Below are 25,052 nucleotides of genomic sequence, written 5' to 3'. Positions count from 1 at the left end.
TTGGATTGTTAAAAGCATTTCGAACAAGTGGAACAAATCAGGGCACATCATTGGAAGTCTGACTATTGATGTTATCAGAAGAGTTTTGACAAACATTTTTTGACCAGCTCTAATAGTAATAGCAACAAGCCTTGCTATAACTATTTCTATATGGAAATTGTGAGTAGTGCCTGAACATTATCACCTGATAATGTTGCAGCGCAAATTGGTGATAGGAGATGCCTGCTCCAAGAACAACAAAATGCCAGATTTACAGCTCACTCTCTATACTTAACAGATAAATGTGCAGATGCCTTTTTCAGTAACCTGTTTGTCCCTCTGAATAGGGCCTGTCATGTTGTGAAAAAACTCCCATCAGCTCCCTTGGAAAGGCAGCCGGTCTCAAAAACGTGTCATTTTTTAATGATGGCCCAGAGTTTAGCTGAAACATGGTTGACTTTTTCCATTTTTTTGTGAATTTTTGTCCTTCCATTCAAAAAGAACTAGTGTGTCTGAGAAGGGACAGATATTATCACCCTGGCCCGCACACTGCGTAAGACTGTGTTGAAGAACTAACTGGTTCTGGTTCTTTTCAACACATACATCCTGATCCTATTGGGAGTTTTATCATTGATTTAAACAGTGGTAAAAATGTCTCAGTGTAAAGTATCCATATTAATAATTTGCATTTATGTAGCATCTTTGCTCATTATCTTGAGAAACGTAGGGCTTGCTTTTCATGCTTATCTCCATTGACTTCAGTTGGAGATCAGGCATAAATAGTGAAATCCTGGCCCAACTGAAATCCATGCAAATACTTTGATGGGTCCAGGATCCACCTGAGGTGTCTCAACTGGGGCACCCAAAATTAGTGGATATTTTTGACTATTTGGAGGCCTGAGAGATTTACCCAAAGTCAGACACAGACGACCAGCGGCAGATCCTTGATTAGACTTCAGCACTCCAGATCCCCAATGATGTTCTACTGGACTGCTCTGTTGTTACTTCAACACAGTGTAGTCAAATCTTCTCCCAAATGGCATTTTATGATTCCAGAGATATAATGTAAGTTTGTCTTAGACTTCCAGACTGCAAATAAAAATAACCAAAAGGGAAAAAACTCCAGTTAATAGAGACATTATCTGAATTCATCAGAGGGGTAGCCGTGTTAGTCTGGATCTGTAAAAGCAGCAAAGAGTCTTATTCACCCACGAAAGCTCATGCTCCCAAATGTCTGTTAGTCTATAAGGTGCCACAAGACTCTTTGCTGCTATTATCTGAATTGTTCTTTTGAGGAGCATGACTAACAATACATCTGAAAGTTCTAGAGATTCAACTGACATGAAACTTCTAAGTAGGCAGAATGATGCATTAGAACCTTATATGGCTCCAATTGTCATAATGTTGGAGCATCTCAGTCTTTAATGCCTTTATCCTCACAACACCCCTGTGAGGTAGGGCAGTGCTTTGATCCCCTTGTACAGAGGGGATAGTAGCACAGAGGGGTTAAGGGCCAGATTTTCAAAGGTATTTAGGTGCTAAGTGCCTACCTCAAATTGAAATCAATGAGTTAAGTGCCTAGGTGATCTTCAGGTGCCTAAATCCCTTTAAAAATCTGGCCCTACATGACTTGCCCTGGGCTCACTCAATACCTATCTGGCAAAACAGGACTTTGTCTCTTCCAACTCCAGCCCTACCACTGCACCGTCCTTCCCCTAAATCCTTTTCATAGAGGATGGTTAGTAGCTCAGTACCTCAAAGAGCCTTCCTAGGATGGGTGATCTGGAAAAAGGGGTGAGCTGTGAGGAGGAAAAATCTGTGAATAATGCCACATTATTTAATTAATCAAGACTGGAAGGAGTTCCAGAAGGACCTAACCCAGCTACGGAGGATGGGCAACAGGACAGCAGATGAAATTAAGCATAGACATGTCCAAGCTGGAAGACACCATTTGAACAGCTCATACATGCGCATAGGTTCTAAATTAACTACATTGAGGAGAAAGGCCTAGGCTTTATTGTTTACACTGAACTGTCCACATCTGCTCAATGTGAAGCGTTGGTCAAACTGCAAACAAAATGTTAGGGATGGAGAATAATACTAACAATGTGGTAATTCCATTTGTGCACTGAGGGCGCATCCGCACCTCAGATACTGTATTCCGTTCTAATCGCACCATCTTCATAAGGCTGTGTCAGAAAAAGGAAAGGTCTAGGGAAGAGCAATGAAAATTATGACACAGGCTTCCTTAGCAGGAGATACTAAAAGGATTAGGGCTGGTAGTAAGCCTTGACACGGTAGAACTGCAGATAAGGTATGGTGATAGGTCCTCGGGCAGACCTGTCATTATACTAAAATGAGGTTCACCCAAGGACGTGAACTAAAATGACCCCCCCCCTTTTTTTTACTCAATGTACAATTAACATGTGGAACTCACCGCCACAAGATGTCTTTGAGGCAAAGAATTTAGCAGTTTTTTAAAAATAGGATTAATTTATCTGAATAATAAGTTACATTAGGTAGGATAAAAATGTGTATGGAATAGAAACTCTGAAGCTTCAGGATCTACGACAAACTGCTACCAACCTTGGGTTAGGAATAAACTTTCCCATATTTATGCTATTGCATAAATGTCCATTCAGAGTAACTTGCACTCACCATCAATAGAGAGAGTATACTTTTTCTGTTTTGTTCAGGTTCTTATTTTGTGCCCAACATCATGGTATCGGGGCACCTTACATTATGGCATTAAGCAATTTAAGAGGTATCAGTCATGTGTTTCTTTCTTTCTTCATCTTCCTGGTTTCTGGAATGGCACATGGATTTTTTAAAATGTATACTGTGTAATGTGTTTACGTCAGTGCTGGCAGGAAAAAGTTTGCCTTGCACCTGATGAGAAAATAGTTCTTGGATCCTGGGGGAGTTTGTTCCACAGTCTGGGATGCAAGGCCAGCTCCAGACCCCAGTGCGCCAAGCGCACGCTTGGGGTGGCATGCCGCTGCGGGGGCGGCAGGCGGCTCCAGTGGACCTCCCGCAGGCATGACTGCGGATGCTCCATCGGAGCCGCGGGACCAGCGGACCCCCCGCAGGCACGTCTGCAAGAGGTCCCCCGGAGCCGCGGGACCGGTGACCGCCAGCGCGCCCCCCCCCCGGCGTGCTGTTGTGCTTGGGGCGGCGGAATTCCTAGAGCCGCCCCTGCTGGGATGAAGCCCCTGAAAAATCCCTGTCTCCTTTACCATTGGGTTTGGTCCTGCTTTGAGCAGGGGGTTGGACTAGATGACCTCCTGAGGTCCCTTCCAACCCTGAGATTCTATGATTCTATGATTGCTGGAGAGTGCTCCATTGTGCCAGGGAAGCGCACTCCTCTTATTTGCTCTTTAGTCAGATATTGAGTGAGACTTTGTCAGACTTGGTGAGTAGGGCAGTTATATGGGCCCCTCTGTGCCCACGGCGTAGAAATGTCAGTCACTGACAACTCTCTTCTTGAGAGCTTGGCTCTGCAGCCCAAGCTGTAAAGACTCCTGCTTTTAGCTCTGCAGGTCACTGGCTCGGTCCCTGGTGTGGGCTACCATGGTGGCTGTCACACTTACTGGTGTGTCTCGCTGGCACACTAGAAGGTCGGGAGGTTGGCTTCAATCTGGCAGGAACGGGAGAGCAGTAGACAGACCTGCTGCTGGGCTGCTAGTGGGTAGGTTTGATTTTTACAGGGCCACGAGAGGCTGTGATGTTTTGGGAAGTGAGACTCCTTTGTGGAGGTTCCCTCCAGCTGACAGGTTATGTCATCTCTGGTGCACTGGGAGGGCTGCTCCTGCTAGACGTACTTTCAGTAATGTTTACATGGGGATGAAAGGTTAGATGAGATTTTATGGAGGCATGTCACAGCCTCTCACGCTCTCCACGAGAGTCAATGTAGTCAGGAACAGCTTCAGCAGTTCGTTTCCCTCTCTGATTCCAGGCAGGTGCAGCTCCCTTTCTCCCCGGCTTTCAGGAACCAGGCACCAAGGGGCACCAAAGCTATATAGAAAACTGGGAAATTAGCTAACAAACACTATGTTTAGTGACACTTGTGTTACGACAGGGCACATCCACGAAAAACCACGAAGTCAGAGGTTGAGGAGAAACCCCAAGACGGTGGAACATACATGTCTATGTTTACCCATCAATTAAACACCCATGGCTGGCCTGCGTCAGCTGACTTGGGCTCGCTGCCGATGTTTAATTGCAGCGTAGACACACCCATATTGCCTACAACCCTGTGGATAACACACTCCGGAGCTCCGTAAGTCCTTCGCTTCCATCTCCAGTAGATATTCAGCTTTCTCAAACTCGCATTCTACTTCAAAACCCAATCAGTGACCTCCGCAGCACTAGGGCAAAATCACTTCCCCAGCTCATGGCATGTGTCACAGTCAGATGTGCTGATCTGCTGATACCAAAATACATGAGATCGCTGGGGGAACAGAAGGAGTAGCACAGTATCCAAATCCTGCACAGGTGGGCAAGAGGAGAAAAGGTCCCGCCACTTGTGTATTCACTCTCGGGTTTAGGTACCTAACTCCACACATGCCTGGGCCCAATCTTGTCTGTTAATATTAGCATTGCTATTGGTATTTAACAAGCACTGGAATTGGTGGCCATATCAGAGGAAGCATAATTCAGTGGTTCAAATGCTAGCCTGGAACTCAGACACGGGCTGATTTCCTAGCTCTGCTACAGACTGACCTGGTGACCTTGGGCAAGTCACTTAGCTGCTCTGTGCCTTGGTTCCTCATCTGTACAAGAAGAAGAATACACCCCCCCACCACCACTTCGCACTGTGTTTTCAGGCTAAATGTTAAAGACTGAGAGGTGCTTGAATAGGATTATTATGTGGGTCATATGTGCCTTTGACACAAGGAGTAGGGTAAGACTAGCAAAATGAGATTGTTCCCCCCCCCACTTTTGAACTCCTGAGGGACTTCAGTCTGGTCTAGATTGTTCACACGCTATCCTGTAGTTTTAATGACCCAGCTGGCTCTTGGTAATTCTGTCGGACATATGGACGGTGAAGCCTGCATTTGTCCCGTGTGTGCAGTGTTGCATCTAAGCTGCGGCTCTCCCAGGTATTCCTATGTCCAGTTTATTACCATTATTGCTTGTATTCCTCTAGCCCCAGGTGGCCTAACTCTGATCACGGCCTCCAGGTGTAAGCAACGTGCAAACACATAGTAAGAGATGGTCCCTGGCACAAAGAGCGTAAAGGAGTTAATTTTACAGAAGGGGAACCATGGCATCAAGAGATTAACACACAGGTGAAGCATGAGTGCGGTCCAGAGCCTTAGCCTCGAGACTAGTTGGGAAGAGAGAGATTTTTCTACCTGCCCCAAATCTTTCTTTCCGAAGAGAACAGATTATCAGGCCTGCTGCCATTCTGTTAGTCCTGCTTGGCGGTGATGCTCGTAACTACGGTTAGCCCTGCCAATGCAGATTCACTGGTACTGAAGTGAGATTTTTTTTTTTTTTTTGCAAATATATTCTTTAATTCAGTGGTTTTTTTTCTGAAAAGCGCCTGCCACCCAGGCTTCGTAGTAGGCCCGGGAAGCAGCGGGGTGGCTCTGTACATCATTTGTGAGTACCAGGCGGAGCGTCTTTCTCAGCTACAATTCACCAAGGCTTTCCCAGTGTTACACCCAGTCCTGCTACAATTCACCAAGGCTTTCCCAGTGTTACACCCAGTCTCTTGGCTGGCGTTTGTATCTCATGGATCCTTGCTTTGCTGCGCCCTGAAATGCAGCTGCAAGCTGGATATCAGTCTGCACAGCACGCTTACTTGTATCATGAAAAGGAGGTGACACTCTGTTGTATGGTTAGGTGACCTCATGACAGGTTGCCAGAGATGTCCTGTACCTGCTGATACTGGGGGGTGCAGAGTGAGGGCAGTGGCTTCAGCAGATGTTACTGGGCATGCTCAGTACGTGTGAGCATGCTCACTATAAGCCCAGCAGCAAATCGGGGACGGGGTGGGGCTCCCACGTGTTGCATTCTGATGATCTTCTCTCTCATTCGGTACCGAGCTGTCACCTCCCGTCGGCCCATTTACTAAGTGTTTAGCCTAGCACCTTCGTGCTTTCCCCGTACTGCCTCTGCCGCTTGGGTGGAGTTCCCCGCAAACATCCGCAAAGCTGCCTCGTGACCTGCCTACAGGTCCCTCCCCAAAACGCTCCCTTGTTGTGATGCCTACCAGAGACTCGACAACGGTTGGGCTGCTGGTGTGCTGAGCCCACTGGCCACTGTACTGACCAGCATTGTCTCACTGTGTCCTTGTGCTCCCCTCTCTGTTGTCTCGTCTTATACCTAGATTGCAAGCCTCCTGGGGGTGGACTGTCTCTTTGGTCTGTGTTTGTGCAGCGCCTAGCACGGTGGGGTCCGGGTTCATGACCGGGGATCCTGGGTGCTATGGTCAGACTACTGCTATCAATAACAAATTACAACACCTGCCATGCTGGCTCAGCACCCCTGTGCTGTGGGTGTGGTGGTAGGCAGGAGCACAGCTTGTTCTGACTCCTACGTGCAGAGCCCTGAGGTCTGGATGGCCAGTGTAGAGAGGCTTTCTTCTCTCTGTGCCCTGGCATGGGTGTGAAGTCCGAAATCTCCAGCAGTTCTAATGTGTCATCCCTGCACCCTCTGCCCTACCTCCGTTTACTCCTCAGACGTGTGCTCCATCACGGTATAGAAGAAGGCTGTAAGGCAGCACTCTTCGGTGTCCCTGGCACGCGGCGAAGAGCATAGCACCTCAGTCTGCCATCATCACAGCCGGCTTCCTGGAGGGATTCTTTCTTTTGACCTTTGTAATTATTCCTGTTCCATTTTTTTCTCTTCCTTAAAACTCCAGCGCTCCTCTCCAGTGTGCTAAAGATGTGAGTGAAATTGATGACTAGAACGTCTCAAGTCTTTATGATGATGAATGACTTGCACTGCCAAAGCTTTTATTGTCTGTGATTTGGGAAGAAGGAGGAAACTGATTTATCATGGCTGACTGTCGTGCCGTTTAATACAGTTATAAATCCTGACGTCACTGACTGGTGGTATGAACTAGAGAGCTCCTCTGGCTAACCGGCTCCCCCCACCCCCTTTGTTTAACTTTTATAGATTCTCCCTTTCATAGCTCTGCACTTGGCTGTCACGGTTACACTCATCAGAAGGTAACATTCAGAAAGTAATTTAAAAGCATGGGAGTCCCTGCATTCAAAATGTCTGCCACATGCAGAGCAAATCAAGTGGGGGATTGCAATGGACTTTCCCATCCCAAAGCCAACGCTGACATTTTGCTGTTCACCTGGGTCCAGTCCTGCACCTCGTACCAAGGTGAGTCAGGACTGTGGGTCTGAGCCCCTACGCTGTAAGGAAGAAACACAGCCAGCCCGGTAACATACACTAAGCAAGTGCTAGCGAGGGGGAACAGATCTTCAGTCCTGTTGCAGCGGCTTTGCAGCACTTTGGTGATTTAAAGTGACTTGAACCTGGCTTAGGGGGACGACCTGTCGTACAGCAGCAGGTCCCACCAGTTTAGGGGTGTGGTCTGGAGAAAGGGGGAGTGGCCAACGTTAGCAATCTCCAGCTGCTGGAGCAGCCCTTGGGAGCTATGGGTAGCAGGTGTAATGCAGAGCAGCCTAAAGGCAGTTCTACATTGAAACTGAGGGACCACACTGGTTGCTGACTCAGGGGGGAGTGAAGGTGCTGCTCTCCTCTACTCCTGAGCTAGCGAGGCTACAAAGCAGTTTCTGTTATAACCCTCTGTTTTCACACGCTCAGAACTTGTGGAAACTTTCACCCTTTGGGCTGCATTTCCCACGGTTGGCTTACTGCATTCAGACAAATGTGATGAAGGTGTGAACAAATCCCCTTCTGTCATTTTTGAGTTATGAGACAGTGAGGAAAAGGACACCTTTTCTCATTGTCTAAAATAACCAAATGACATGAAAAACATCCAAAACCAAACCAAAATGCATTGGCAATCCCTCTGTAAAATCCTAGTGGAGACAAAGCACCTGTAATTTTACCGTGAGGTAAACCAGGTGAGCTCAATACTTATATTCCCCTGTCAATGGTTGACCTTTCCTAATGTATCGCTCAGTAAAATTACAGTGCATCATCTCTGGTAGGATTTCAGGGATCGCTATCATGCGTGAGTTACCCTGTGGCAAAATGTGCTATTTTGGGCATTGAAGACAAAACTTCAGCCTCCGCACTGGCCCTCTGCCCACTCACTGATCCAACTCCACCGGGACAACACCCTAAAAGCCATCATTGTTATAGCACCTAGAGACAGTATTCAGGTGCTGTACAAATGTCATGTTAGGTGCTGTACAAATGTACAGACTGACATGATTTCAACTCTATCAATCAGGAATTATAATTGGAGTTATTTATATTTTAGACAAGTGTTATGTAGAATAGTCAAATGTTACAAGTCAAGTCACTCACAAAGAAAGGGAAGGAAGGAAGAACTTGGATGAGGGTACATAGTCTATGAAACTATCTGCACAACCTGGTAGTACTGAGTCAGAGTGCTTTCCTCCCCCTCTTTTCTACCAATGTCTAAAATATAAATTAGAGCCAGTCAGAATTTTCTTCAGTGTTTGACCTACTCTCATGTAAATGTGCCCGCTGGTGCGTATGCTACCACTCCCCTCCATACCAATTCACAGAGATGTGAGGTGCTGTAGTACTTACCTACAGAGCATGGAGTCTTTAGTGCAAACTGTAGTAGCTCATAATTTTAGCTCTGGAGATTCCCTGGTTCAGTCCCTACTGTGTCAGCCATGCTGGTGGCCTTCATACAAACGGATAAATACAACAGAGCTCAGCAATCCCCACTGGCCATCCACATTGCTATTACCAGCTGGCAATTTCCCACAGGGATGATGGTAGAGATGTCTTGAGTAGGGCTTCTGTTTTTCAGGGTTCATTTTGGGGGTGGGTGGGTATTTTTAGCAGTTGTTGAGTTTTATGTGGATGTCCAAACACCATTTCCAGTGTTTCATTGGTGTTTATCTGTTAAAACTGAAAATCCGAAGCCCTAGTCGTGAGGAAGGACGGTAAAGAGGAGTGAGTAGTGGCTTTATAGACTATTGCTGGGGGGTATTTTGAGGTGTGAGGGGCAGTGTGGAAGAAAGCCCTGAGACTAGGCTAGCTGGCTGATCAAACATAAGAACATAAGAACGGCCATACTGGGTCCGACCAAAGGTCCATCTAGCCTAGTTTCCTGTCTTCCAACAGTGGCCAGTGCCAGGTGCCCCAGAGGGAGTGAACAGAACAGACAATCATCAAGTGATCCATCCCCTGTCGCCCATTCCCAGCTTCTGGCAAACGGGCTAGGGACACCATTCCAGCCCATCCTGGCTAATAGCCATTGATGGATCTATCCTCCATTAACTTATCTAGTTCTTTTTTGAACCCTGTTATGGTCTTGGCCATACTTACATGTATTTCACCCCCCAAAATGGTTTCATTTAATTTTTTTCATCTTTTTGGAAATACTTGAAAAATGTTTTGTTGGGGGAAAAACACTTTCACATTTTTACGTTCATCTTCCCTGTTCAGTGGAAAATGGGGCTTCCCTTACTAAAATGAAATTAAAAATATTTTTTTGTCAGAAAACTCCAAACCCCAAAACAGTCATGCCTCTTTGATGAAAATATTTGAATGGCTTTTATAAACGGATAATTCAACAAATGTAGTGATGGAGGGAAGAAGGGAGATGAGGGTGTTAGTTGAAGAGGCCGGTGGGATCAAGCAAAAGTTTTTTGAGGCTATGTGAGGCGGTGTTGTGGGGGAAGAAATTAGAGAACATGGTTGATGAGAGTGGATGTTTGAGATGGGAAGGGGTGGGGTTGTTGGGGCAAATGGAGGGGAACAGGTTTGAAATAGTTTAGATTTTTAAGTCCGTCACAATTTCCTGTATTTTACTGGCACTGGAAATGGAAAGGCCAAAACGCTATAAAGGATTCTTTTCTCACAGGATTTTCAGCCCAGTTTTGCAGAGCCCAAAGGTTACCTTTTGGGTGCTTATCCAAACTGAACTCATGCTCTGATCCTTTTAAGGTTAGCCTATCAGTACAAAAACATTGAGGCCAAACTATCAGCATGAAATTAAAATTAGAGCTGATCAGGAATTTTCTTTAGGAATGCTATTTAGACGGAATATGTCATTGCCACACAACTGAAATTTTCTACAAGAAGATTTTGATTTTATTGAATTTTTTTTTTTGGTCAGAAAAAATTATTTGGGTCGAACTGACCCAAACTGAAATATTTTGGGTTTTTTTGGTGGTTGTTGGGTTTTTTGTTTGTTTTTACAGACCCAAAACTATTTTTTTTAAATAAATTCAACAAAATATTAAACTGCATTGCCCTAGGGCAATTTGCCTGATGGGAGTTGTAGTTTCGGACCTCATACTCTCCCACGGGACAGACTCCTGGTAGGACTACATCTCCCATAAGCCAATACACTCATTTACAGCTGACTGACCTGTGTAGTGCATTATAGAAGTCACATGATTCTCTATGCGGTAGTCCAGGTAGGGAGCCTGGCTCACAGGGGAGGCATCAGATTCCTGAATTACAACTTCCATAATGCAATGAGAAAATTTAGTTTAATGTTGAAATTACTTGAAACAGAGCATTTCAGGTCACTTCAACAAACTGAATGAAGCATTTGAAGTTCAGGAATGTTTAAATGTTTTGTTTTGATAGAAAAAATTCCAAATAATTTGTTATTGGAATTTCTGATCCGTGGAATATTTGATATTTCAGCTTTGTATCCCATTTTGGGATGAAAGACAAATGTGGAAATGTCAGAATTTCCTGTGAGATGAAAATTCTGAATTTTGCTCAGTTCTGATTGATTAAATGTTAATGCGCTGGGCTTTAATCTCTTTGTTATGAAACACAATATAAAAATTGTTGACTACAGTCGAAATGATCCTCAGATCTGATATGTCTCTGTTGCGCATGAATTCCAGACCTAGATCATAAATACTGATTCTTGTGAAATGGAAAACTTAGCACGGGATTAACCCCTCTGCTACACAAGCCAGTTGAAGTTTTGTTCCCTGTGCATATCGAGCAACTTTGATAATTGATTATTAATATACCTTTCCCGTTCATATTTCTGAATCCATTGGCATGCAGTAGAACTCTGCTTGCTAAAATCTGCTGAAGTCCTTGATATACTTGCCCATGTAAAGAGTCACAGTGAAGCCAACAGGACTATTTGCATGAGTAACAATTGCAAGAGTGGGACCGATATGAGATATGAGTGTTCTGATTTCTGGAAGTCTTTTGTAATAATTGCAACAGCCACTTTTGAGAATCATTTCTTAAGTCATCACTGTCATTTTAGGTAAAGAGAATGAAAGATTTAGATACCATACCTTATTATTATTAGTTATTACTATTGTTTTATTTTATTAACCAACATAAATGTGCTTGATACTGTGCACAACATAAAATGAAGACAGCGCTTGCATTAGTGTGGCCACTCGTTCATCCCTGGAATACTGGATGTTCCGGTGCTTCTGGGAATGGTGTGGACCTGGCCCCACCAGCATGGATCCACCGCTGCCAGTAGTGTGACCTCACATGCACAGTATGTGTAGGGTTACGGCAGTGGGGATAGAGCAGTGTGCTCTTCAAAATGGCATCCCCTGGCTGATACAGGACAAAGCCAAGTCTGGTTGTGTCTCAATACCAGATGGGAAACAGACCATAGGATGCAGGACTATGTATCTGGTTTAAAACTGGATGAATGGCCTGCCTATCTTGCACTGAAGAACTTGCACTTTAAGGCCCAAATTCAGGAGGGCAATTACACACGTGCTTAACTTTCAGCAAGAGCTTAAGTGTCATTGTAACAGGACTTAAGCACATGCTGAAAATCAAGCATGCCCGTCAGTGCTTTCCTGAAGGTAGATTGACATAAGCATGTGATTCAAATCCCACTAAAGTCCATGGGAATCTTTCCACAGAAGTCAGTTGGCTCTGGATCAGGCCCTATAAATCTTAAACCACATGAACTGTTTTTACTCCTTGGAGAAGCTCCTTTGGCTTCAGTGGAATTGGTCACATGAAGAGCCTTTCATACCAGGGATTTCAGGCCTGGCCCTATGAGATGAAATGGAGAAGAAAAGATACACTGGGAAACCCAGAGGAAGGATTAACTTTGAGTCCTATGTTAACATCTAAACGCTTTCAGATTATATGTGAGGTTCCTGATTTCCAGCTGAAACTATACTTGGTTCCTGTTGCTTGGCAAGTCTTTCCAGTTCTCCTCCATACACTGGTTAGCTTTCTTCAAGGATTATTTTTTCTTCAGTGACCTTAAGGTAGATCATTCCAGAGCTACCAACTTTTTATTGTGACACTCACAACATCGGGGTCTTTTCTTGAAGCCCCAGCTCCTGGATTCAGCTGGGATTATGGAAGAACCCCTGCTTTCATTAAAAAAATAAAGGAAAGTGAATGACTTCAGAGAAAAGCTTGAGTATGTGATCCAGTTGTATCCGAAGGTTCAAACACTAGAAGACAAATAAAAAGGACAACAAATGTATTATTTTAAAAAAACCTCATGATTTTTAAGCTTATATCTTATGACTTTTGAATGCTTGAGGTTGCCGATATTGTGTTTGTGTACTAGGAGGGGAGAGAGGCTCTTTTGGCTTTGAAGTTTTCAAACAGCGGATCACCTTGGTTGTCTTGCAGCTTCGTAGTGTCAGAGTGATTATGTGGAGATGGCCTCCTGGTGCCTGCTGTGCCTTGGTTATTAGAAGTATTGCTGTGCTACAGAAAGGAAACAACAATAGAGAGAATGGGTTGCTTCTGCACACGTTAAGAGGACTGATCAAGCCACATGAGATCCCATTTCAGGCATAATGTGCATCAGAGGGCAAAATTAGATTGAGAAGTAAATGGAGCCTAAAATTTCCATAGCTTTATCCGTCAAAAAGCTGTTTCATTGCATGGTTTTAATTCTCCTAGTTCTTCCATTCATTGCATCCAGCACACTGACTGCAGAACATTTTAGAAATAATGGGATGAAAAAAAACCCATCTTTAATTTGGCGGCGGTGGTGAGGTGCATCAGGGCAGTTCAGACCTTAGAGTAGATATGAAATGCATGTGCACGTTACACAACAGTAGAGAATAGCCAGATTGGCACTTTTAGCTTCAGCTGGAGTTTTCTGCACTTATTAATATTTTGACCTGTTTTGGAGGTTTTTGTTAGGTAGAATTTCCTTTCATTACTGCTTGTAAAACTCCCTCAATGATGAACTCTTCTCTGTCCAAAGAAGAGAATTTTCCGGGCTTGAAGTTTGCCAATGGTGGCGAGCCCAATCTTTGTTTTCAAGACTCCCTTTGTTTCCCTTTTTAATGTGTTTTCTAGACAAGAGGAGGCTAACTGGTCTCCCAAGTAGACACTTTTTTTGCTTTTGAAAGCACCACTCGATGTCATTTCAAAACTAACACAGATAGCTAAGCAAAGCATTGATGTACAGTGAAAAATTCCCATCTGAAATCATGGAAATGGTAGCTTTGGGCAATTGAGACCAGTGGTATAATCAAAATAGTAAGGGGAAGCGTGTATGAGTGCCTGTGCTGTGTCTGTTTATGCATGCGTGTTTTCTTTTCATATCCAATAAAAACCAAGCCTCATGCAGTTGCATGAATTTCCTGCACAATAATTTGTTGCAGCAATGACTTTTTTCTCAAGTTGCATTCTAAAGTATATATAATGCACGATGATGCACATATGGCTTTTAATATATACAGTGAAAACAAGGCTAGGTTTTTATCAAAGAACAGAGGTTCAAATGCCACTGCCCTGTACTTCAGACCTGGCCCAAAGCTCACAGAAGTCAGTGAAAAGACTCCCATTGACTTCAGTGGGGTTTGCATCAGGCCCCCTGTGTAGTCATTTACACTTGTGCAAAATGTCTGTAAAAGCCAGAGGAGAATTTTGGTTTGATAGTGTTCTATACCCACTTTGCAGAGGTGTAATTGGTTGTACTAGGGGCGGAGAACTGAGGGATGAGGTCCCTGCAGTATTGGTCTCTTCCCTAAGGAGGTTCATGTATTCAGGTATGGGTAGCTATGTGTATGTTAAGTCAATGCTTTTACATTTGAAATCCTGTTCACTGTGGGGGATAGTCATTCTGAATGCAGTCATTTTGATTGTAGAGAGGTGAGAGCATGTCTTTTTCTGGTGAGGGGAAAAAGGCAGGAATGATTTGCTGTTGCAGTTAGAGTTGTGCAGATAACCAGTGTCTTGGTTTGATGGCTGAACTGAAAAATAGAAAAAAAATTAGGTCAACCCACAACGAAAAATGTGACTATTTCTTGGTGAACCAATAATAGCTGAAAACAACAACAAAACAACAACAACAACAAAAAAACCACATACACCTTTTGGGTCACACTAAACATTTTGTTTGACCTGAAATGAAATGTTTTGTTTTAAAGCATTTTTTTTACCTTTTAAAAAAAAACAAATTGAAGTAAAATTCAGAATAAAAAGTCACTTTCAACTGACAAGTCAAAACACGTTGTTTCAAAAATGTCAAAACTCAACATTTTTAGATGGTTTTGTTTCTTTTCAACCAAAACTATTCAGTAAATTTTAACATGAATTTGTGAAATGTTTTGGTCAACCGGGATCTTCATTTTTTTTTTATCCAAAAAAATTTTGTCTAAAAAATGTCACCCAGCTCTAGTTCCAGTGTAAAGAAAGATTTATGTTGCATTAATGACATAGCAATTTACACTCAGCCTGTCAGCCAGGGTATAGCGGACCAGCAAAGTCATTTCTCAGTGACAAAATGGAGCAGTCCATTGTTGGTGGCACCATTATGTGCTGGTTTTCTGCAGTTCTGTAAATGGCAATACTGTGATAAGGCTGCATGGGCGACCTTAACTGTGCAATACCATACTTCCCAATTTGAAGGCCAAATTCAGACTTGTGCAGCTGACTCAGCCTCTGGCAATGCAAAAGTGTCATACAGCTCAGAGTTTGAGACTTTGTAAAAAAAAAAAAAAAAAAGGTGCAATCTTGTATTGGAATGTCCGCATTTCTAATGATACTTGTTCTCTTAAGGCTTCTCCCCCCACCGCCCCACCCCACACTCCTTACCTTAAATTCCAGTTGATGACCTCTTTTGCCAGGGAATTTCCTTTGGGTTTTTGGACATTTGAGAATTGCTGAGTGGCAGGAGTGCCTGTGGAGCAGGGGTAGGTAACCTATGGCACCGGTGCCGAAGGTGGCACGCGAGCTGATTTTCAGTGGCACTCACACTGCCCGGGTCCTGGCCACCGGTCAGGGGGGCTCTGCATTTTAATTTAATTTTAAATGAAGCTTCTTAAACATTTTAAAAGCCTTATTTACTTTACATATAACTAATAGAAAGAGACCTTCTAAAAACATTAAAACGTATGACTGGCACGCGAATAACTGAAGACTCGGCACACCGCTTCTGAAAGGTTGCCGACCCCTGCTATGGAGCATGCAAGCTGTGCAGAGATGATGAATTCCACTCCTCCCCAAAGCATCCCCCACATTGGGACCTTACGGAGGTGATAAGGTGCGCATCGGGGCCACATGGAGATGAGAACTCTGCGAGCCCACAGTCTACGAAGAAGCTGCATTTAGTAACTAAATAGGTCACACTTTATATTAAGGTTCCATGTATAAATAGTGAGTAAAGGGTTAGTAAGTGTTTAATAGGTGTTTTAATAAATGGTTAATCAATTGTTATTGATTGTTGTAGAGTCTAACAGGCCAGTAGGGGGTAGATTTTTGAAGGTATTTAAGTCCTAGGTTGCTTATAACTATGGCATGTAACTGTCCATAATACCCTGTACCCATATGCTTCCAACTATTCACCACCCATGTCTGTCCCATGCTTATAAGACGTATTAACCATAAATTAAACATTGACAAATGGAATCAATATAAAGTGCAACCACTGCCCACAAATCCTCCCAGACAGTCAAAGGCACCGGCCCTCACCAAGACCAACAGGCTGTAAAATGTATTGGGAGTTTTTAGGCCAAACTGTTTTGTAGGTATGATGAGCCATACCAAGATGGGATCACTGAATGGTTCTGAACCCTTTTACCTTTGTTCCAAACCTTCCAAACTTGCCTTGGCATCAGATCACACGTGAAATTTCAGGCATATTGGTTTAGTTTAGGTGAAGTTGTGGCGTGCAAGGTAAACGTTGAGTTTGTGATGGAAAGCATCCTGCATCCTTCACTGAGCAGAGATTTATGTTTCCATAATAGAATTATGACTAAAGGTTTTCAGTGATCAAGCAACGGGACTGAGATTTTCAAAAGTGCCTAAGGGAGTTAGGTAATGAAATCCTAGTCTAGAATAATAATCCCTAGCACTTCTTCAGCAGATCTCAAAGGAGTATCATTTCCCCCATTGTACAGATGGGGCAACTGAGGCACAGAGTGTGGAAGTGACTTGGCCAAGGTCACTCAGCAGCCTAGTGGCAGATCCAGTAATTGAACCCCTGTCTCCTGACTCCCAGCCCAGTGCTCTAGTCACGCTAGCTAATAGATTACTTACTGCCATCTCTAGGAGAAGACTAACATGCTGTAATCAATTAATGGTGTCACTAGGAGTTCAGAAGTAGGTTGACCAAGGATCTGTATTTTAGGTTGTGGGTCATGCTCACCACATTGACACAGATGCATCTTTCATCAACACAAGTCTCAAACATACAAGAGAAAAGGGAAGTAGAGAAACCAAGTATTCAGGGGAATAAGATTACTGGCTCTTGTATACATCCTGTGTAGCTTTATTTTTTTCACTGAAAAAAATCTTCCAATCTTGAATTTCATATGAACTCTAGTTATCTGTTTAGATTCAACTGCATGCAGGCTGGAAGATTTATCTTTTCCCCTAATCCATCATAACCGTGTGATAGTAAGGTGTTTCTCTCTGTAATGTTGTGGACTCTGACTCTGGGAACCTGGCACTGATGCACCTTTCCACATAACGTCTAATATCAACGTTCCAAACCCTTCTGTATATTGAGGAAACCAATATGTCTGGTACAGAAGCATGGCAGGTGGGTCATGGGGCATATCAGTTCAATGATTCTAGAGAAAATACCACGGGAAATTTATGCAACACCAGTCAAAAGAGAAAGCAAGCAAGTCAGATTGAGTGACACAGAAAATGTTCTTTTTAGAATTGGTTGTAGTAGGTAGTAACTACACAGAGTTGCTTAGCAATTGAAAAGAAGAATTTTTGTAAAAATTCTTTTCATGTTTCCTTCCCACAAGGAAATGTCTTTCCAATTTTTATCCCACTTTGCCTCATATTTAGAGAGGATGTAGCTGTGTCTCTGACAAGTGTAAATCCACGCTTTAAGACGTGACTGTATTCCCTTATATATCTGCTCCTCTGCAGGTGAGAAGGGAAATAAACGAAGCCACATCTGGGGCTCTCATTCCAGTACAGTGTGCTTAATCTAAATTTTATGGCTTAGATAGCCGATTACAGTGCTACTGTCACAGCCTTACAGCCACAGTCACGGTGGACATTGTGCATTTCAATACCTCCTCTGCTAACCTTTCCCCCACTGCTCTCATTCCCGGGCTGCTAATTTCACGCAGGCACTTAAACATGATGGATAATTGTGTTCTGCTTATCAATGTTTAATTTAAGGGCTGTTCCGTCTGACCTGGATGCCCTCTGAAAGAGCTATGCCTCGTTATTGATTTCATGGTCACACCTGTGACATTACCTGCTTTGTAGGAAGTAGACTTTGACATTCCTGTGAGGCCTTGGCAGCCAGACCTAATTGTCAGAAGAATAATCGAGCTAACAAAATCATTACAGCTGATCTGTGTGTTACCACTGTTTTATCTGCCTCTAATTAGGTGCAGGGGAGGTAACTGATGGCAGTAAGCATGCTGCAGTAGGTTTGATGTCCATAAATAGAGCTGGGCATATAGTCAGGGGGAAATTATTCATGAACCTCTTGGCAAGTTAGAAATTGAATTTCAGTTCCTCCAGGTCTCACCCCATTTGTGTTTTCATTTAGGAAACAATTGGGCAAGCAAAGTTTTGCTCATGCAGTTGTTTGCGGGAAACTGACATTGGGCTCATGGCTAATATTACTTCAGTGATTTAAATGAAATTATAATAATAAATAAAAAAATAATAATTGGAGATATACCAATCTCCTAGAACTTGAAGGGACCTTGAAAGGTCATGGAGTCCAGCCCTCTGCCTTCACTAGGTAGGACCAAGTACTGATTTTTGCCTCAGATCCCTAAGTGGCCCCCTCAAAGATTGAACTCACAACCCTGGGTTTAGCAGGCTAATGCTCAAACCACTGAGCTATCCCTCACCCCTCAAGTCTGCATTTCGTTACATTAAATTCTGAACTTCATTACAGGAGGCAGTGGCAATCATGTGACCACCACCTTGGACTTTAGTTCATGGGTTTAGTGACTAGGCAGGAGGTGGCCCTTCAGAGTGGCAGATCATGGAGGAAGAAACAGGGAGAGTGATGGAGGCAGAAGTGGGAGAGGGGACTACTTGGCGTGGGTGGGAGAAGGAAGAAGGGGAAAAAAAAGGCCAGGAGGAGGAGCAACTCAGTAGCTATGTGGGGCCACTCTAGGCACATTGCAGGAGGGCAGAGCTGCACACCCAGCATCCTCTGCAAAAGGCAGATGTGCAGAGGGGTGTCATGTGATGCTGGGAAAGGAACACAGTCATTTTCTTCTAATACTGAACAAGCACCATTTTTAGAATAAGAAAACCAGCTTTATCCCGTAAGCCGCCGAGTGTCATTCTGCTTCACTCTAGAGCTTCTGCCTAGAGCAGTGCTCAACATCGTCCAGCCTGCCTCCTGCCACAGACTGAAGGAAACGATACTTGTGCATGTGTATATGAACATTTGGGCAAAAATCACAGAGATTATCAACATTTTTCAATATTTTTGGTAAATGAAGAATATCCAAAATGATTTGCTAAAAATGCTGGTTAAAATATGATGGAAAATTGGGTCCATTTTGAATGCAGTAGGGTAAATTTGGGGCCATTTGGTCAAGGCTTCCCACTATACAACTTTCCTCAATTACCTCTTCTTTACAGTTAAACTTTCTCAGAACATTTGTTTTGTGTGCAGAATTAGGGGAAAAAATCTCTGGGCAATAATATCCACATGAAACAGGTCTCTGGTCTGCCCCATTAAAAATCTGACAGCTGGTGCCAAGAACAAGCTACAAAACCTCAGAAGTAAAAAGAGTGCCGGGTTGAATGCCGTGATCCTGGCATGGAATGTAGCACTGAATGTAGTCTCCTGGCAGGGGGGAGAAAATGGGATTCTCTCTTTCACAGAATATCCCGTAGCCCGGAGACCATTCAAGTTTCTTCTTCCACTGACTGCTATTCATTTTTCTGTGTACTTCACAACTGTTGTTATTGACCGAGATCCAATGACCAGACCTAATGGGCAGACAACTCTCATTCCCCTAATTTACAAATAAGATGAGGTTGCACAAGGTCACTGTAGTTAGAGTTGGAAACAGACCCTAACTCTATAATAGCAAAGAGCCAAGTCTAATCCACATCAAATCAATCTGTTTGCCCGTCGTCCTTGTGACTACTTCTCTCACCATTACACAATGTTTCCTTCAGAATCAAGATTCCCAGCATTCTAGTGCTGACGAGCAAACAATTGTGCAATCTGCTTGCTAAAGTGAATGAGCCCTGGTGATAATGGGATGTGGAGTGGTTCTGAAAATCATGTCCAAATCCAGCTGCTGGCCCATGTGGAGGCTACCAGGAGAGGTGGGGAGTCAAAAGAGACATCCCCCTGCCGTCCCCAGTGATGTTCAAGGAGCCCTGAATTGTTGTCAGAAAGGCCAAACTTATAAATCACAGAAAACAAGGACATGGTTGCCAAATCTTACTTTTTTACATTCTTAAACTCCAAGATTTCCCAGGGGTCTAATTAGCCCCATGACTCCTGGAGGATTGGTTGTTTTTTAAATAGCAACATCCAGGGCCCCCAAAATACCCACTTTCCCCCTAGTAATGGGACTGCAGAACCAGCCCTGCCTCTGGGGGGTCATTATGGCTCAATGTGATGGGATTTCTGCTTTCCAGTTTAGTTAAGGCTGCAGCTAAGTTTCTGTTTAAAATCAAATTTTGCATCCTCTCTAGAATCCTCCAGAAAATGTCAGATCAGTCTGAAAATAGGTAAGCCAGAGACCTGATGGAGAGGGTCTTAACAATCACTCCTGGAAGAGCCCAAAATGGCACCTGAGTCCCACGTGTAGCAGGAACAATGTTTAGCCACTCACTGCTGGTGCCTCATTGCGAACTGTTGAGAGGAAGCCTCGACATGGTGAAATTTCTGTGCAGCCAATGAGCAAGGGAGCTGCAGGAAGTCCTGTGCTTGAGCAAACAGACTGGGTCCATGGAGACCCGTGTCTCCTTTTCTGCCACAGCCTCTCCACGGCAAGTCACTGAAAACATATTTTTTGGAGGTGGCACTAATTTTGTCTCAACACCCCCTCTGTAAAATGGTGGTACCGATACTGCCCAAGCTCCCAGAGGGGCTGTTTATATACATCCGTTCAGAGAGACAGAAAACCCTGGAGCTGTGCAGCAGGAGCGAGGGGTGCTGAAGGGGAGTGGAAGCCTGGAGCTTCTCAGGTAGAGGATCTTGAGCTGGACTGTGGGAGTTCTAGTAACAGCAGGAGGGGTGGGACAGGGGCATGGGTAAGTGGGGAGACCCTTGGTCTCTGCTGTGCATGGGGAAGGGAGGGCAAGGACCAGTGCAATCAGGGGTACAGAGGCCTTGCAAGGTTTTCTAACGATGGAGTGTGGGATCCTGAAGTTCCATGTTCCAAGAGGGCGCAGGGAGAAGGCCCCATTGTTCAGCGGCATCTTTGACTCAGCCCAAGCAAGGATTTCTGTAAGTGGTGTGTGGGAAGGCACAGAAGGGAGTTCCCTGAAGTCTTTATGCATCATTGATGGCCTTGCAAACATATAACTTTTGAGTGTGGCTGATGGCCAACCACAGACACCAAACACTATTTTCTGTCCAGTGAAAACATCAAAAGGAGGCATTTGTAAATACTTGGGGGCAGTCCCTGTGAGATTCAACTGATCAGACATCTAAATCCTTAGCAGCAGAGCACAAAGGGGTGTGTGTGTCCTTCCTTTTCTTAGAACTACAGCAAAATGAGGCTACACATTTGAGCATCTCATTGCATACGTGTTTGTCTTCAGCCCTGATAAAACTAGCTCAGGAGAAAACCTGCTAAAACTGCAACCAGTGGGTTCTGTGGTTCTGGTCCCTCATGCAATGAGACCAAGATAAATTCAGATTATGGGCCTGTTCCTTCATAGTTTGTGCATCATGATTCATTGATTTCAACGGGAGTTTGGGTGCACAAGGGAAGCAGGACTGGACCCTAAATGGTTGCATACTATAGCGGTGTATGTGTGTGTTATGTCGATGCATGCAGCATCTTCTGTTCTGGTTGTAAGGTAAAAGGTACACTTGCAATGAAGCATCTAGCTGTTTCAGACCAGGTCCTTTCCACAGCTGCCGACTTTCTGATTTGGACAAACATCCGCTAGGGATTTATCTGAGCATCAAACTCATTTTTACTTGTGACCTATTTGAAATTTGAGCCCTGTTCTCTAGAGATGGAAGATTAGTTTATTAACCCAGAGCACTAGCTAACCCCTGACTGTGTTCCTGAGTGAATGGAAATTTCATGATTTCCCTAAGCATGAACTGGAGGATAAATGCTTAGTTGTCTTTTAGTGCATCCTGTAATGTGTTCCCAGAGATGGAAATGACAAGACCCTCTATCGTGGAATAGCAGAACAATGTTGGCTAAAGGGTTTTGCAGCCATCCTTCCCACCACCTGCACCCCGTGCATTGTCTAATGTATCCTTTGCAATAATTAATTACATCTCTTGTGGATTCATTTTTTTCATACTGTTACTGGCAATCAGGTAGATAAAAGGAAAAATGTTGTTGGTGCTCTGTGGTATTAAAAGTGAAGGGTTTTCACACTGTCAGGGTAATGAATTCTGCAAGGGTTTGAAGCTCCTGGACTTGGGGGAATCTGTGTCATGTGTCTAGGAGTGACAACCCCCAGTGGTTAATTACTGCCATGGATGAGAGCTGAGCTGGTAGCAAAATGAGAAGTTCATTATGAGTTAAATCTGAAGTTAATTGGATTCACATTTTCACCCATTAGTATACAAAGATACACCTCAAAATGCTCTTTAGGTTAAAAAAAAAAAGTTGGGCTCTGGCAAGATGGTGCCAAATGCTGCCGTGGGTTATTTTATTCTGGCTTTGATACAACAATTATCTTTCATGTAGACTGTTTGACTCCATTTCACAAACCACCCGGAGGTGTTTGGCTCGGGAGGTCTGAACCTTTGTAAAAATGTCTCTCGTAAGTTATGGTCTCTGCTCAGAGGAGAAAATATTGCTGATCTTTGTTAGAGCTGGTTGCAAAACTGACAATTTTCCACAGCTGAAAGTTTTGAACAAAATGTTTTCATTTGAAAGATTTTGCCAATAAAAGATCATTTTTCTATTAAAAAAAGTTTGAAATGAAGCTAAAGAAAAATTTTCTTTGCAAATCTGAATTTTCATTTTTGTTTTGGGTTTTGGACATTTTAAAATGTTGGGTTTTGATTTTTGGCTTTCAGATTTTCAGTCCCTGCCCTACCTTTGCTCATGTGTGCGTGCTCTCTCTCTCTCTCTTTACTTCCTGTCCCCTTTATTTCCAATTGGAAATGTGGGAGAAAATTAAACAGGGATGAAAAGGTGGGAAAGATAAGCTGTTTTCCTCCTCACTTTTTCACCTTTCTACTTTTTGATGGGGGGGAAGGAGAGGGGAGAAGAAAAAAGAAAGAAAAGAGAGAAAAAAATCTGAAAACTGAAAATCAAAAACTGAATTTTGTTTGTTTCCAAACACTGAAATGAAATAAGATTTGCATTATGTGATGAAACAAATTCTCAGTTCAGATTGTTTTTTGTCCTACAATTGGAAAACTTTGTCCATTAATTGTTTTTGCAAAACATATTGAATGTAAGAAACTGCATTTTATGCAAGATAATGTTTTCAATTGAAAATTCTCAACCTGCTCTAATCTCTTTTTTTGTTTTTTTTTTCTGATTTTTCTTGCAATGGAATTCTGAATTTCACAGAGCTACATAGTATAAGTACCTGAATTTTATTCCTACAATAGAATTTAAGGGTCTACATTTTCAAAACTGACATGATTTGGGGAGCCTTCATTTTGCAGATTCTTACTTTTTAAGACATCTTTGAAGGACCTGGTTTTCAGAGGGTGGGTGTTCAAATCGGGCACTCCAAAATGGAGTCACCCAAGATAATTAGTCACTCTGGAAAATTTTGGGCAAGGTGACTCTGCATAATTAAGGCATCTTTCTCCCTCATCCTCCACCCCAGCCCGACCACAATATAAAGTGCCAGGGGAAGCACATACAAGTACCAAGTGATGGAAGGACCTTCAAGCTATGGAAAGAGGCAGTGACAACATATTTCCCACCCCATGAGAATCCAAGAAAGACCTCCATAGATGTGGGCTCTCTGTTCCTTGCATGAGGATAGGGCGAGCAGGGCTAGAGAGCCGTCTCTCCACATGGCTTGTTCAGCTGGCAGTCCCCTGGTTGGTCTGCTAAAGCACACGGCTAGAAGCAGCATTAACATCTACTCCGTGCCATGGCTGCCTAGAAAAAGATGAAAGATGCATAGCGGTGTAGCCAATGGCAACACAGCTCCTACTGGAGTCCATGCAAATAATTCCTCCAAGCACATGTCTTCTATAGAGCCTATCAGTGCAACTGCACCAATGAAAAGGTCGTCTTATATTTTTGAACTGGCTTGAGATAAATCTGTCTGTAGGCCATCCAGTGCAGGGGTAGTCAATTATTTTTTGTCAAGCTCCAGATTTCTTGGCCAAGATATAGCCAAGGTCCAGACTCCAGAGAAAATATTTTTTTAAAAAGAAAATGATGATGATAATAAGTAAATAAAAGGATTTCAGGGTTCATTCAAAAGTGGCTGGCGATCTGTGGTCCGCCTATTGTTTACCCCTGCAGCACATATATACATGGTATTCTTTAGTTTATAATGCAAGTTTCTATGGGCATAGACCAGACCTTCCTCTGTGACTTGTACAGTATGCGTACATGCCTGGTTCTCAGTAAATAGTTGATACCATAAGAATAAGGTGGGGCAAATCAAATACACAAGGGCCATCAATGATCTGTAACAGAAATTTGAGTCATTTAAGCCACAGGCTCATTGAACTCAAATCAGATCACAGATGATAATCAAAATAGGATCAACCACTGTATTCATTTTCCTAAGCTCTGGGGCAGAGAATCGTTTTTGTTATATTTGTGCACAGAACCTACCATAATGGAACCTCTGAGCTCTACCACAATACAAATGAGATTACTGTTATTATTTATAATAATAATTTGCATGATTAATAGGCGGCATGATAATCTAGCACTTCTAGGAACTGTATGGAATAAACCCATATAGATGTCTGCATCAGTCTCAGAATGATATAAATCATTACTGTCCTTATAACTGCAATGAAACTGTGATTGAACTATAGGGTGTATGAGCTAAAGTCTCATGATCCGTTGTCACTGCAGCATATTTTAAACATGCATTTACTCCTACGATACAGAAGCTATCTGTAACCAAACAAACCAAAAGCCGACGTTTAAACACGCAGACCAAGCCCGGTATGCTGAGGCTGCATCAGCAGTGCCATTCTGGGTCAGTGCTAAGGAACTCATAATCACTGTAAGAACTAGAGTTGGTGATTGAGTAGGTGGCTGATATAAGCCCTGATCCTGCAAAGACTTATGGGTATGCAGAATTGCGTGTAAAGTTTCGTATTTAAAGTACGTTTACGAAAGGTCTTTGCAGGATCAGGGTGTTGGCACTTAATCGGTGAGACGTGCCCCATGGTGAGAATGGGCAGT

General features: G+C 43.4%; 1 protein-coding gene across 5 annotated transcripts in view; it reads left to right on the top strand.

Annotated features, from left to right (window-relative positions):
* The window catches only part of PAX5 (paired box 5), a 224,138-nt gene that overhangs the window by 128,782 nt on the left and 70,304 nt on the right, over positions 1-25,052 (top strand). The window contains exon 9 of one of the 5 annotated variants that reach the window (XM_039545499.1): positions 6,851-6,982. The exons of the other annotated variants lie outside the window; for them this stretch is intronic. Coding sequence (XP_039401433.1) covers positions 6,851-6,879 — 29 coding nt within the window. The 3' untranslated portion in view covers positions 6,880-6,982. Of the gene's footprint in view, positions 1-6,850; positions 6,983-25,052 lie in introns of those variants that run through there. 5 annotated transcript variants of the gene reach the window in all.

Source organism: Mauremys reevesii, linkage group 6 (genome assembly GCF_016161935.1).
Source record: "Mauremys reevesii isolate NIE-2019 linkage group 6, ASM1616193v1, whole genome shotgun sequence".
Lineage (NCBI taxonomy): Eukaryota > Metazoa > Chordata > Testudines > Geoemydidae > Mauremys > Mauremys reevesii.
The sequence above is the reverse complement of the archived record's forward strand: the minus strand, read 5'-3'. Positions and strand labels throughout refer to the sequence as shown.